Source organism: Saccostrea cucullata, unplaced genomic scaffold (assembly GCF_032062105.1).
Source record: "Saccostrea cucullata isolate Sc308-1 unplaced genomic scaffold, CSIRO_AGI_Scuc_v1 ctg7222, whole genome shotgun sequence".
In the NCBI taxonomy this organism is placed as follows: domain Eukaryota; kingdom Metazoa; phylum Mollusca; class Bivalvia; order Ostreida; family Ostreidae; genus Saccostrea; species Saccostrea cuccullata.
The window spans coordinates 1-14,817 of NW_026927910.1; the positions used below are offsets into that span (position 1 = coordinate 1).

Here is a 14,817-nt window from a genome sequence, read left to right on the forward strand (position 1 = left end):
CAGGAAATTGAAAAAAAAAATCATAACCGTTTCACCGCTTTAGTGTTACATGCATATATACAATATGGAATTTTTGAAATGTGTTAAATATACTTTCTAAATCTGGAATCTTAGGCTATAAGAACGTTCTTTTTTTTAATTTCATTGAAGCTATCACACCTATTTAATAGAACATTCCAAAGAAAAAGCGCGAAGATAAACTCGTGGCGTTTGGCGCTAAATTTTGAATAGTGACCTGCCTTTCATAATTTTAAGAGAGAAGCATATTCGTTGATATATACAAGTAGATTTAGAGTAGAGGTCCCGATAGCGTAATATTTAGTGCGTTGGAATTTCATGCTAGCGACTTGGGTTTAATCCTTCTTGTGTGCAAATCTTTTTTTTACTTTTTCAGCTCGATTTTACGTCTTCTTTCCGGAATCGGACGGAAGACCTCTCGTTGCTCGCAACGAGTTTCATATCTAGTATTCTTACTATTTTCGTATTGACCAACTTTTGGAAATGACCTTTGTCCGGTCCATTTCTCCAGAATAGCTGAAGATATGAAAGATTACTGTGTCAGATATCATAGATCTGGACTTGAAGATGTGTCGAACAACATTTTTTCCGTCGTCAATTCTTCCGGTCGTCACAGAAAAGGGGATTTAAAGTCGATTTTTTAAATTTCTTTGTCTTTCTTTCTATCTTTTTCTGTGATATTCATGGCATAAGTAAAGGCCCCTATTTGCTGATTTTACGTATAACCAGTTTCTTGATTTGATAAAGAAGGAATTAAATATCTTTGAATGTCTAAGAACTTTTGCAAACGTAGGTTCAACGTTTCCTTAAACACTAAAAAATATTATTTTTTTTTCTCATAAATAAACTTCGCGGGGGGAAAATCCATTGTACAATACCCAAGTGTGCAAGTAAAGTCTTTGACGCCGCGATGGCGAAAGGACCGGTAGAAAAACTTCCATGGTTCAATTGAGACGAGATTTTAGAAAATAAAGTGTGTATATTATATATATCATATGTGTTCATCTTATTCCCCCCCTCCCCATTTCGTTTTCGTGAACTGTAAAAGACCTATCTCCCACCTTTCTCACATATTGAAATGAATGCCAATTCGGCTTTAATTTTTTACATTCTACATAAACTGACCTTGACATTTACATAACAAGACACTGTTCTTAAAGTAAAGAAAATGATAAGGCTTAATTTTTTTAAACAAAATAATGGTAATTTACAAGTCTATATTCAAGAGCCCCCCCCCCTTCCCGGAAGCGCGCAGACAGGTAGACTTCGCAGATGTAACATCTACAACGTACAAGTAACGTTTTAAAAGTTTCATTCATAAAAATCAGTTCCCCTGATGTCATCTGATAACGTGCCATCATTCATTCTTCCTATGTTTTGTTTGTAGAATTTATAATTATTTAATTTATTTTTTTTTTATCTTGAGAAAATAAAGATTTTCAGCTGCATTTATTAGCATTTCGCGTTTTCTTGTATATATCTATTACTTGCAAATGAATAATGTCATTAAATAATACAGAACAAATCAAACTTTATTTCCATCTTTTTTATTCATTCATAAATCCTTAGATCCGCTCCAATAGTTGCGCGATGCCCTCACCGCTACTGTAAACAAAACATTCATAACGCCGAAAATGTCCATGATTCCGCTGAACTAAGAAAGTTTACACGTGGTTTATCATCTCACAACAAACATCAGATCTATCTAATGCAGGATTGCTCGAGTTAAAGAGGAAAATTCAGGAATTATTTTGCGTCCGCCATATTTTGACCTGAACCTAGGCGACATTTTGTAATTAAGGTCTTCCGTTTCAGACGGAAGACCTTATAGTGATTCTACTGTTTCTTCTTTTTAAGGTCTTCCGTTTCAGACGGAAGACCTTATAGTGATTCTACTGTTTTTTCTTTTTATTATTAAGGTCTTCCGTTTCAGACGGAAGACCTTATAGTGATTCTACTGTTTTTTCTTTTTATTATTATTATTTTTTTCCCTTTTTGTATTGACGATTTCTCAGAGATGACTGGACGGATTCTCATGAAATTTTCAGAGATGATAGAAAGTCAAAATATCTTTCAAATGCAGTTTTCAGTTTTTCAAAATTCACTTCCGGTCGTCAGATATGTCCGATTTCCGCTTTTTTCAAAAAAATTTTGTCCCAGTCATATCTCAGAAACGGTAAGAGATGAAGACACCAAACTTATATGAGTAATAGATCTTGATAAGTAAGCAAAACCATTTTGGTTAACACAGTTCGCCGTCACTTCCGGTCGTCACAGGAAGTGATCAAAGAAATCGAAAATTTCAACTTTTCTTTTTTGAAACTTTTTTTACAGCACAAAATAGTATTTTATTTGTAGTTTCGAAATATGTCAGTCTCACTGGAAACAAAAACGACGACTTCCGGTTATAAGAGAAAAACTACAAAATTTGAGTATTTTTCTTTCCCATAAATATTTTTTATAGATAAAGTATTTTTAATGATTTTTGGATATGTTATTCAGACTACAAATATCTACAGTAACGTCAAATATCTTTGTAAAATTCACTTCCGGTCGCGTGATTTCCTGTCCTCAAAATGAGAACTTATCATAGCTAGATCTCGAAAACGGAAAAAGATTAAGACACCAAACTTATACAATTGGTAAATCTTGATGAGTAGGCAACTTCAGTTTGGATAAGATTGTCCGCCGTCACTTCCGGTCGTCACAGGAAGTGTTCCAAAAAATCAAAATTTTCAAATTTTCTTTTATGAAACTTTTTTGGCATGACGTTATAATATCTTATTTGTATTTTTAAAATATATCAGTCCAACCGGAAACAAAAACGTCAACTTCCGGTTTTAAGAGAAAAACTGCATAATTTTAGTATTTTTCTTTCCCCTAAATATTTCTTATACATGACATATTTGTAACGATTTTTGGATATGTAATTCACACTGCAAATGTCTACAGGAAGGTCAAATATCTTTGTTAAATTCACTTCCGGTCGCGTGATTTTCTGTCCTCAAATGGAGAAGTTATCATAGCTAGATCTCGTAAACGATAAGAGATTAAGACACCAAACTGTTTCAAGTGGTAGATCTTGATGAGTAGGCAAAACCAGTTGGGATAACATTGTCCGCCGTCACTTCCGGTTGTCACAGGAAGTGATCAAAGAAATCGAAAAATTCAACTTATCTTTATAGAAACTTGTTGCATCACATTATAGCATCTTATTTGTAGTTTTGAAATATGATAGTATCACCGGAAACAAAATCGACAACTTCCGGTTAAAAGAGAAAAACTACATACCCGGTAATTTGAGTATTTTTCTTTCCCATAAATACTTTTTATAGTTAAAGTATTTGTAATGAGTTTTGAATATGTTATTCAGACTGCAAATGTCTACAGTAATGTCTAATATCTCAGAAAAATTCACTTCCGGTCGCGTGACTTCCTGTTCTCAAAATCAGAAGTTATCATTGCTAGATCTCGTTAACGGTAAGAGATTAAGACACCAAACTACTAGGGGTGGTAGACCTTGATGTGTAGACAAATCCTTTGAGTTTAAGTTCATCCACCGTCACTTCCGGTTGTCACAGGAAGTGATCAAATAAATCAAAAATTTAAACTTTTCTTTATGGAATCTTTCTTAGTATTACCTTATAGCTTCTTACTATTAGTTTTGAAATATGTCAGTTCCATTGGAAACAAAAATGACGACTTCCGGTTATGAGAGAAAAACTGCATAAATTGAGTTTCTTATTATGCCATAAATATCTTTTATAAAAAGAGTATTTGAAATGATTTTGGGACATGTTATTCAGACTGAAAATGTCTAGAGAAACCTCAAAATGAGACCTTTGACCCTTACTCAAAAAGTAATAAAGAAATATTCATTACCTTTTTCTAGATTCAGCTTCAAGTGTTTATCTCAAGTTTACCTTTCTCTCTCTCTCTCTCTGATGACCTTGACCTTTGCCCTTGATAAATGACCTTGTTCTTTGGCCCCATTGACCCAAAGGTCACAATCAAGCTTACGGTCGTGGAGGTATTTGCAACTCTTACTCTAACAAATGCTTATAAAATATCCCCTCCTTTCTCTAAAAACAAAACAAAACAATCAATACCAACTTAGAGAAAATGTCTACAAGTAAAACGAAACGAAATATCGGCATAAGATTCGTAATAAAAGAAAGAAGAGACCTGAAAGAAAGTGTCCTGAGAGTTTTAAGGTGAGTCTTTGAAGTATTTTGAAATTCTAGTGAATATCGGCAAAATCTGCATTTTTTTTCTGTCTGAAATTAAGTTATTGCTTAGCATAAAAATCAATTAAAACTCGTATTGGATATTTCTGCAATTATTGTTAATATCATTCGATTCTCCTGCTCCATTACGACATTTTAATACCAAGTATTCTTGCTTTCTTAGGTGTATGGAATTTATTTTAATTTTATTTAGATTTAAATATGAATCGGCTGAAACTCGGAAATGACGATTTTTCATATCAATTAAATTTCCACGCAATTGAGATAGGTCAATTGCAGTTACCCCGCTTGATACGATATGGTGTTGAAAAAATGCCCATGACTCACTCACTCTTTTTCCGGGATTTTGAATTTACTCTGCAACTGACCACGTGTATTAGTTTCGCTTTACAACTCTGTATATGCTAAGTGTCATTGCTTCACTGCAAATGTGTCCCATAATTATTCTAATCACTTTCCTACATACAATATCACATCAAACAGCCAATATCTCAGTTTTTTAAGAAATTTGACCGGGACTTTACTACGAAACTATTTCTTTTACTTCGAAACTCTTTCCTTCAACCTTAAAATACTAAGCTTACAAAATACCTGAAATGTTGTGGAAGTTGGTGGCTCAGTGGTTAGCGTGTCCGACTTTCATACTAATGGTTTTGGGATCGAGACCAGATGGAGGAATTGATATATATTTTTTTTTTGCATTTTGTTTTTTTTTTTAAAATACAAAAATATTCTTCTTACAGATAAAAGAGGAGAACGGAAGACCTTATTTGTTGCTGTAGCAACAAGAGTTTCTAGTTATTATTATTTTTCTTCTTCTTCTTCTTCTTCTTCTTCCTGGGTACTTTTTTGTCCGGGAATGATCTCGTAAACTATACATCCGACTAAGGTGAAATGTTTTTAGGGTCAGTAGACATGTTATGTAGATTTGCGGAACGAAGGTCATTTTGCGCGCACGTGCTTGCAAGAGCGTGCACGTGCAACGTGAAATGACCGATTTAATTGATATAGGCGTAACTTTTTAAATTTTTGATGAAATACTTTGAAACTTATAACATAGGGATATATTAGTAGCATAGACAATATGACATGGTCAAAATAGCAAGATCTCACGCGCATGCACGTGCGCTTTGCTCTGATTGGCTGAAACTAAAGTCTCAATATCTTTCTTGTTTTTTGACGAAATCCTTTGAAATTTTGAAAATAGCCATGCATTAGAATATCCTAAAACATGATATATAGCAATTATCATGAAAACACGTGCATGCACGTGCGCTGCAATCTGATTGGCTTAAACTTTAAATAGCTATAACTCCTTTGATTTTCAACCAAACAGGATGGGATTTGGAACTTAGATAGATATACTGGTCTACTACAAGTAAATATGGTCACCATGCACATGCATACACGTGCATGTACGTGCGCTGCAATCTGATTGGCTGAAACTTTAAACAGCTATAACTCCCTTGGTTTTCAACCAAACGGGGTGGGATTTAGAACATAGATAGATGTAACGGACATCTACAAGAAGGAATGGTCACCATGCTCATGTATGCACGTGTGTGCACGTGAAATGAGCAAAATAAAAAAAACCACTTGAATGAGTGCATCTTTTTAATACTTTTGGATTAAATACTTTAATATTTAGTATATTAAAATATATAGATTGTGTAGACAAGATGATATGGTCATTACGCACATGCATTCACATGCGCACAAGTGCAATGCTAAAATTTGAATAACTTTGTACACTTCTGGGTAAACGTTGTTAAAGTCTCAAATGCATCGAGTTTGACTTATTTAATGAAGCTTCCAGGGAATATGGCACCAAAAGGGAGTTGGGGAGCGTTTGGGGAACATCTGTAACGGTCCCCGTTACAATTAGCACTAGTTACTTTCATTTTATGAAAACTCATGTTTCACGAGATATTCTCCCTTGGAATTTGGAAAGATTTTCTTTTATGAAAATTCCTCTTGGATAAATGTGAGTAGTGCGAGCATTCTTCTAATATTGAATTTAAAAAGACTCAAAATTCCTTGAAGGAAATTTTTTAGCGTTATCCTCTGTGGCCTATAGGCCTCGTGTTTTTCTAATATTGCTAGAGCTACATGAACTCGGTTTTTAATTTCAGTACCATCAGATGAAATAACACATGAAGGTTCAGAAATGATTAATTTCCTTCCTAAGTCATACCCCGGAGCCTGCTGTGTCAGCACTAAAGGTAACTAGTCGAAAAGTCTAATTTTCCCGACTTAATATTAGATTTGTTTTCACTCAAAATTATTTCTTCTTTTTCAGATGATACGATAAGTATTGCAAGTACATTATCTAATCATTCGCATGATCAGCATCACCAAGAAACGATCTCTACTATATTAAAGAATATGAAGTTTCTCAACAGCGACAAAAGAGCCACTCAAACACTCGTCGCAGATGTGTAAATGACGTCATCGTGTAGATGCGACATGCAGTGTGATTTGTATTTTGTTTTTCTTGATAAAGTGATTAAAATTAATTGTAAGACATCAAATTTTTAGCTTGCTTTTTTCGCAGAAGTATGCTTTCCCACACCAGAAGATGGTATTTTGTTGAACATTCTGGGAGCTTCTTTAGTTCATTGATTTTTGGAGATAATTGCTTCCGTTCGGTTTCCTTTATTACTTATGTGCACTAATTATTGCCTTTCTATAAATCTTCTGAATCAAGGGAAACATGTAAAGTTAACGACCTTCTCGAACTACATGCAGTTGTTTACCGATGTATCGAAGTATATCGAAGTGTATCATTACGTACGAAGACACTTCTCTTTCACTAGATCTTGACGTAATTTGTAATTAACCATTTTCTTCGGAGATTCTGATGGATGAAAGTCTGTGTTACTGACATTGGTTTGACAGTCTTCACTAGGATAATTTGGGGTTAAGCGGAAATTGCGCGTTATTCAAAATCAATTAACGACAGTAAATTGTTCAGGATTGCTGACGAAAATCCAAATATATGAGACTTTCACAGAAGATATTCTTTAAAAAAATCCTCGTTATCAGAAGTTAACATGTTCATTAGAAAAGGAGTAGTAATTCCAGATTAGCGTACAGAGCTCCAAAAATTCAACATCTTTTAATTAAAGATTTCTGAAGTTTCATGCTGAAATTTATATTTGAATTACACATTTTACATATATTTGATAACTGTAATTGGTTGACATCAATTTTCCAGTTGAAACATCTAATTAAGATACATAAATGTCTACAATTAAACAGCTATATGAAAAAAAAACCAATGAGCCACATAAAGCAAACTATCAAATTTTAAAACTCACCCAATGTTGATCCTTTATTAAATTATAAAATTTTTACACAAATTGAAAACCTAATTCTATTTTAATAAAAAGTTAAGCTTATGCATGTGTTTGGCTGATACGACGCTGAGAGTTCTGTCGTCTGCGTTGCATGGCCAAGCACGTGCTTCATCTGGCAGACGTTAGTAATTTTCTACGATCGTTTGTTATCTCCGACAAATTTACAACACCAGCAGCAGTGAGCGAAACATCTGAGATCTCGTGTTTACATTGATGGAATACAAGAAGGGGATTTCAATGAAGTATGCCTAAACTTGCCCGATTTTACATTAATTTTGGGAATCCGGTTGCCATTTATTACGCAGGACAAAATGTCCAAGGATACCTTAACGTTGAAGTTGATAAACCGTTAAATCTGCAATGTAAGTAGACTCAGATTAATTATGATAGTTTTCATGACAAAGACACAGAGCAAATGTTAAAAGAAACGGACGGGACCTAGCCGGGTTTCAAGTTTGGGGAAAGGGAACGTCATGGAAACAATATTTCAATAGAGAAGTTTTCGGGTCTGTTTCGGCCATTTTCTCATGCAAAACATATCTCATGCAAAACATATTTATGTTTATGAAGTCAAAGTTTGTTTAAAATGCATTTCTTTACATCATTATACATACGGTGTTCTTAAATTTTTCTTTCCTGCATGTAAACAAATTTTGGATCAAGTTTAACCCTTTTGATCCAACAGTTGCTCTCTTCCAATGAAAATTATGAGTTGATTTGGTAAATTTAAAAAACTACATAATTCTCTCTTACACAGAACCGATGCCTACAAGAATTATCATCTTAAAATTTGGTTACGGAATAAGTTGCATTAACGAATGTACCTACAACTTGCTGCAGTTAAACCATAAATTTTCATTGGCTCAATGAATCATTAAATGATATTAAATAAATCTGCAAGCGTTCGTGTGAAATGATCAATCATTATGCTAATCGCTGAATTTTTCGTAATTGTAGCATTCATGCATCTGAGGTAGACATTGATAGAGCCATCAGCTTACTCTGTTTTACTCATTACATTGAATCTGTTTTCTCGTCTTAATGATATCCGAATTTTCAAAAATATGTTTTTCTCACTTGTTTGTGAAGCTGATATCGTCTGTAATGATTTCTAACTGCTACATTATGGTGTAGGTCATTTGTAAGCTGTTTTCTCTTAATGGGTTTCACTGAGAGCTCCTGTTTGTTAATTTATTGCAAATTTTATAAATCTCTGAGGACCTCCGAGGAAATATTTCTTGTAGGAAATCACACAAACTTTTAATCCCTTTGGGAGATTTTGAGTAATTTGCTGGCATTTCATGCCATAAACTTCCGCCTGTCTGAACGTCTCGACAACAACAAGAAAACGGTCAACATATAAATTGAATTATCCATGAGAAATTTACAAATAAACTCATCTAAATTGTAAAATAATTTGATCATCCGAATCAGTCCTGATGTCCATTTATATGCTGGAATCTCAAATGAAGCAACACGGTATTCGTGCTTTTGATAACTCCCCAAATGGATTTTGATACGATGCATATCCTTTAATTGTGAGAGTTCATGAAGATCTAACGGCGAAGTTCTCATTTGCAATCAATGAAAAGAATATTTTCAAGAAAATTAAGCATCAATTTAAAGGTAGAGCTTTGCAATGAAACCAGACAAATATGATATGATTCCAATAATTAGCAAAGACATACCAGAGGGTAGAGTAATGTTAAGAAACATTGTTAATTAAATATTAAAAATATGACAATTTTATGTCTCAATTGAAATATAAGGAGATAACAAATAGTTTAAAAGCACAAAATTCCATTCAAACAATACAAAACACGGACCCCTTAAACTTCAAAGATGGGATCAGGTGCTATAGAGGAGTAAACATCCCTTGCCGATCGGTGCGTCCGTCGTGTGCTCCATGTCATGTTCGGGAAAACCCGTCAAAAATTCAGTGTGTAAATAAAGGCCTAACAAGTCAGTCGAGCATTTGACTTTATGATAAATTGTACAAATTGTATTTGCTGACAAGATCAGTGTAACTTACGCCAATATACGTATTTGCTAACAATTCAAATCATTCTTACTTACGAATTGATGACTTTAAACAAGATAGTCGATATTCTTGCTTCTTCAATTTGTTTGTCAACAACTTACCTCTTTTTAGAAATTGCTTATAGGTAGAGGATGCTCTTGCGTTTCAGGTAAATAGTTAATCGTGTAAAAATCTACGATTACTTAAACATTTATCTCTATTTGATTTGCCCACGAAAATAAGAATTACATGTACATTGTTTTCAGAGTTGAAAACCCCAAGTTTTTGTTCATGCATATATATCAATATAATAATTATAGGTGTTGATAGACTATCGCATAGAAAATCGTTCTTTTCATTTGAGGATAAATAAAACTTAGCTGCAGAACTGTAGCGTTATGGTTTTATATGTTAGTTTTTGACAAAGACAAATATACATGTATAAATCCATAACGCTACAGTTCTGCAGCTAAGTAAAACCTAGTTGATGCGTATTTGGAAGATTTATCATGTTTATTGTAACTGAACATTGAACAAAAACGTTTTATAAAAACTAATTAAAAATTCTTAAGGTATCCGGGTGTATGTGAAAGGTGAAGCATTTGTCCACTGGACTGATCAGCGCATGCGTGGACCAGCTCCTTTGCGAACCCCTGGAACACGTCATCACTCGGCTCACGAAGAATACTTTGACTTCACAACGACAGTTCTTGGAAGCAATGGTATTGGACGGAATCTTACATACGTCACAAAATTGCTCTTACAGTTAAAAATGAAAAGACATAAATGTATTTCTACACGTTGTTTGATGTTTTTTTTTCTTTTATGTTTTTCTTATAGAAAATGATGCTCCAAAGTTAACATTACTACGAGGGAACTATTGTTACCCATTTCAGTTCCAGCTCCCTCAAAACCTCCCATCCTCATTTGAAGGGGAATATGGTCACGTAAGGTACACAATTAAAGGGACCATAGAAAAACCAAAGAGGTTTACCCACGTGACTAAAACTGCCTTTTCTGTGATTGGTCCACTGGACTTGAACACTTTTCCACAAATAGAAGTGAGTTCTACTGGTTGGTTATAAATGAGAGATATTTTAAAATTTTAACAGTTTTAATTAGGGTCAGGAATTTTCTTGTTTCAGTCTCCAACTGGCATGACGCTTACGAAGAACTTGTGTTGTTTATGTTGTACTTCTGGCCCCATAAGTGCTTTTCTGTCGCTTCCAAGAAGGGGCTATGTTCCAGGAGACATAATTCCCGTGACAGTCGAACTCGAAAATCTGTCAAGTCGGAAAATAGCAAGTTCGTCCATAACACTCACAATGGTACACGTAATATGTAATAAATTGTATTTTGACGACCTTCAATCTTTCTTTCTAGAGTCTTATTTTTAAATGACTCAAAATGGTATATAAATTCAAATTTCATTCTTATATTTTTTTTCAGACAACGAATTTTCACAGCTCTGACGAGTCTCGAACTGTAAGCACACAGATCGACAAAATCATGCATGGTTCAGTACCCCGGGGCACAACAAGCACGTGGGCAGACCAGGGGATTCCCCTTCCTGCACTCCCTCCCAGTTTTCTATTTGGATGTAACATTATAGATATACAATACAAATTAGAGGTACATAATAGGGTTACATATATACATGTAACTGTAGAATATGATCATATATTTAATTATTTCGATGTTTTTGTCTCTAGGCAACCTTTCAGATTAACTATAAGCGTAAGATTATATGTTTATTAAATAGAATTTCTATTCCTCGTAATTTTTATTCGGGATTAAAGGTGTTTGCCCTCCGAAATATTAAGGTTTGACTGTTTTGATAAATACGAACAGCTTCTCCGTGTGATCCTTGGTATCCTGGCGTAACCTTTATACAACAGGGGATACCTACTACCCCCTAGGTACCTGATCCCACCTTAAGAATTTCCAGAGGCTTTAGTTTATGCCCTGTTCACAAAGTAGTTTTTATGATGTCGACCATTGTTCATTATCTTCTCCGTTTTTATTAAACCTGCCTTGGCGCAAAACCAAAGCTGATTTGGACAATATACTTTAGACACACTTTCTGTTTCTGACATTTTGATTTCTAGCATATCTATTCAGATACCAAAAACCTTCCGTTATTAAAAATGAAATATTTTGGGAATTGATAGTTGTGTTATTGTGCAGGTGTAAATATATTTATAAGAAAATCTGTAACAGATGTTCTGAAAACTTAGATAAAATTCTTTGTAAAAAATCAGCCATCAGTGTTCTAGAGAGAGAGCTGATCGTTATGATACTGAAAGTACAGCGGGAAGAATTCATCGCTGAATGTTTAGTTTTGACAAATACATCTCCATGATCTCTAAGTCTTCAATTCGATACATCACTGAGTTGGATGTTCAATATACATATACTTCAACGATATACAGTAAAACTCGGTTATAACGAAGTAACGAGGAAATTTTTAAAACCAAGATTCTGAATTGGTATGAGGAAGTATTGAGCAAGTATTACTGTATAAGCGAGTATAACCAAGTTCTACTGTATATTTGAAGATCACCGAGTCTTAAATTTTCTTAATTAAAGTAAAGAAAATAAATTGCAGTGGATTATAAATTTGAAAAGTGCGTTCATAATACATCAAACAAACTTTTCTCCTTGTACTTTAAAGAATAAATGTATTCTTGTTTTAAGTTACGAGTGAATGCTGTTGGACCGTCTTTTGAGATGTATGTACCACTAGAAATCATTGTTGGAACCATGCCATTACGTTCTACCATGAGACCAATCCCACAATCGCCTCGACATGACTCAAGGTCACGGGGTCAACGATCCACGTCATCGCATGCTTCTTCGGATCAGTATGCTGGTGAGCTGATTTCAAAAATCCACTTGTGTTTCTCCATTCAGTCAATTATAATTTGGGTATTAACAAAGAAATAAATATTAAATTACAAAAAATCAATGCATGCAAAAACTCTGTAAAATAGGACAGCACGTAAAATACTTAATCAAATTCGAGTCAAAACACTTTTACCTTGAAAAGGGATTACTTAACAAATAGTAATTCTATTTATAGTATCACTGACCTATATGGAGTCCCGGTTGGGAGGGGTCTGTATTAAGGAAGAAGACGACCCTGAGGACATGAAGGGGGACCACCACTTCTCTCCTGTCTATCCGTACTACATATGGACGGACTGATGTAAAAGAACAACCCCACCATGCATTTGTGATTTCTGAATTGTCATAGCGCCACTGTTGTGTGATGGAAGACCTATTAGTGCTTCAACTTTTTGTCCAAACTTGTGACAAGAAGAGTAAAATCAAAATCACGACTTGTAATTCGGTTCCATTCCTCTTTATTGCAACATACTAGTAGTTTACGTGCGTTTATGAGACAAGATCAGGGTATATGCTAATGTTTTGTAATTATCAGTACCCTATGGACATTTCACTCCACTTAATCTGATGAAAAAAGGAATATATTTTTTCAGTAACTCACTTGAAAGAATAAAAGTGTACAAATATCATAACATAAAAGTGTTGTTTTAAGCCAAGTTTACAGAAAATACAACAGTGACCTGTTATAACAGTACCGAGCAAATCATCCAGACTGAAGTCCCCAAATAACTAAGTGTTTGTAGTCTAAATAGATTTACATATAAATAAATTTATTCCAATTCCCATTAATTTTACTCCGAAGGTGTAGATGAAGCATCCGAATCAATGATGCTGAGTGGAAGTCAAATTCACAGGCTTGTTAACCCTGGTTCTTTTTAAGAGACCCTGTGGTGAGCCACAGGAGTCTGAAGGTTTTATTGTCATAAAAAAATGCGGGTAAGAATTTTAACACCCTCAAGTAAAATTTTAGTTGAGGGTGGGAAATTTTTTTGCCTGATTTTTTTTTCGATAAAAACTTAAGACTCCTAGGGGTGAGCATACCAAAGGCAAACTATCAAATTTCTAGCTCATGCAGTTCTAAGGACATTGTTAAAGATGAAGTCATACAGTCTGTAAGTCTTCCTTTAGTACACTTTACATTATGTAGAAAGTTCATCAATGAACAGCTGTGATCCAAAGAAAAAACAAGAGGCCCAGGGGCCTTATAGGTCACCTGAGTATCATGTAACAACTTTCCAAAAATCGAATTTGGTTCTGTTTTAAACCAGAGGCCATGAAATTCACAATTTTGAAAGAGGCACCATTGCTTATCATAATTATATACTTAACACGCTTACTCTATTTACTTAATACCCAGAGGTAGATCAGAGTAAAAAAAGAGAAAATGCACTTCCACTTTGTAACCCGTTGTGCACCCCACCCCAAAGAAACCACTGACCCAGGAGCTACATATTTCAAAATTTTGAAAATTTTATCCTAATTTTACTTCATCATAAATGGTTGATTATTACCTAAGAGCAGATTTCAAAGCATTAATTTATTTTCAGACTATGTAACCCTCCTCCCCCCCCCAACCCCCCCACCCCCCGATCCAGGGGTATGAAATTAACGATTTTGCTAGATGCACCTTTCTTCATCCTAAATAAATATACTTGGATCATTAGCATAACACCCAGGAGCAAAGGAAAAGATTTTCAAAGAAGTAATGTATTTTCACTAAATAATCAAAAGACCCCCCCCCAACTTTACACCAAATGGCAAAACCCCTGATACAGGGGCCAGGAAATTCACCAATTCGGTTGAGGCATTATAACTTTATACTAAGTTAGTTTATTTAATGATAAGGAGCAGAGAAGAAGATTTTAAAAGAATTAATGCATTTTCACTATATAATCAATAGAACCCTGACTCAACACCAGAACCCCTGACCCTGGGGCCATGAAATTCACAATTTTGGAATAGGCACTTTTGCTCATCATAACTATGTACTTAGTTAGTTTATTTAATACCCAGGAGCAGAGAAGAAGATTTTGAAAGAATTAATGCATTTTCATTATATAATCTATAGAGCCCCGCCCTAACACCAGAACCCCTGACCCTCGGGCCATAAAAGTCACAATTTTGGAAGAGGCACTCTTGCTCATGATAACTATGTACTTAGTTAGTTTATTTAATACCAAGGAGCAGAGAAGAGGATTTTCAAAGAATTAATGCATTTTTACTATATAATCAATAGAGCCCCGCCCTTATACTAGAACCCCTGACC

At 34.5% G+C, this 14,817-nt stretch overlaps 1 protein-coding gene across 1 annotated transcript; it reads left to right on the plus strand.

The window, feature by feature from the left end:
* Positions 1 to 7,748: 7,748 nt before the first annotated feature.
* LOC134275841 (arrestin domain-containing protein 3-like) lies at positions 7,749 to 13,183 on the plus strand. Its single transcript, XM_062758133.1, has 7 exons — positions 7,749 to 7,986; positions 10,217 to 10,366; positions 10,485 to 10,705; positions 10,790 to 10,972; positions 11,094 to 11,276; positions 12,342 to 12,516; positions 12,727 to 13,183. Exons 1-7 carry the CDS (start codon positions 7,869 to 7,871, stop codon positions 12,849 to 12,851), a joined length of 1,155 nt encoding a protein of 384 aa, XP_062614117.1. The 5' UTR covers positions 7,749 to 7,868; the 3' UTR covers positions 12,852 to 13,183.
* The last annotated feature ends 1,634 nt before the right edge of the window (positions 13,184 to 14,817 follow it).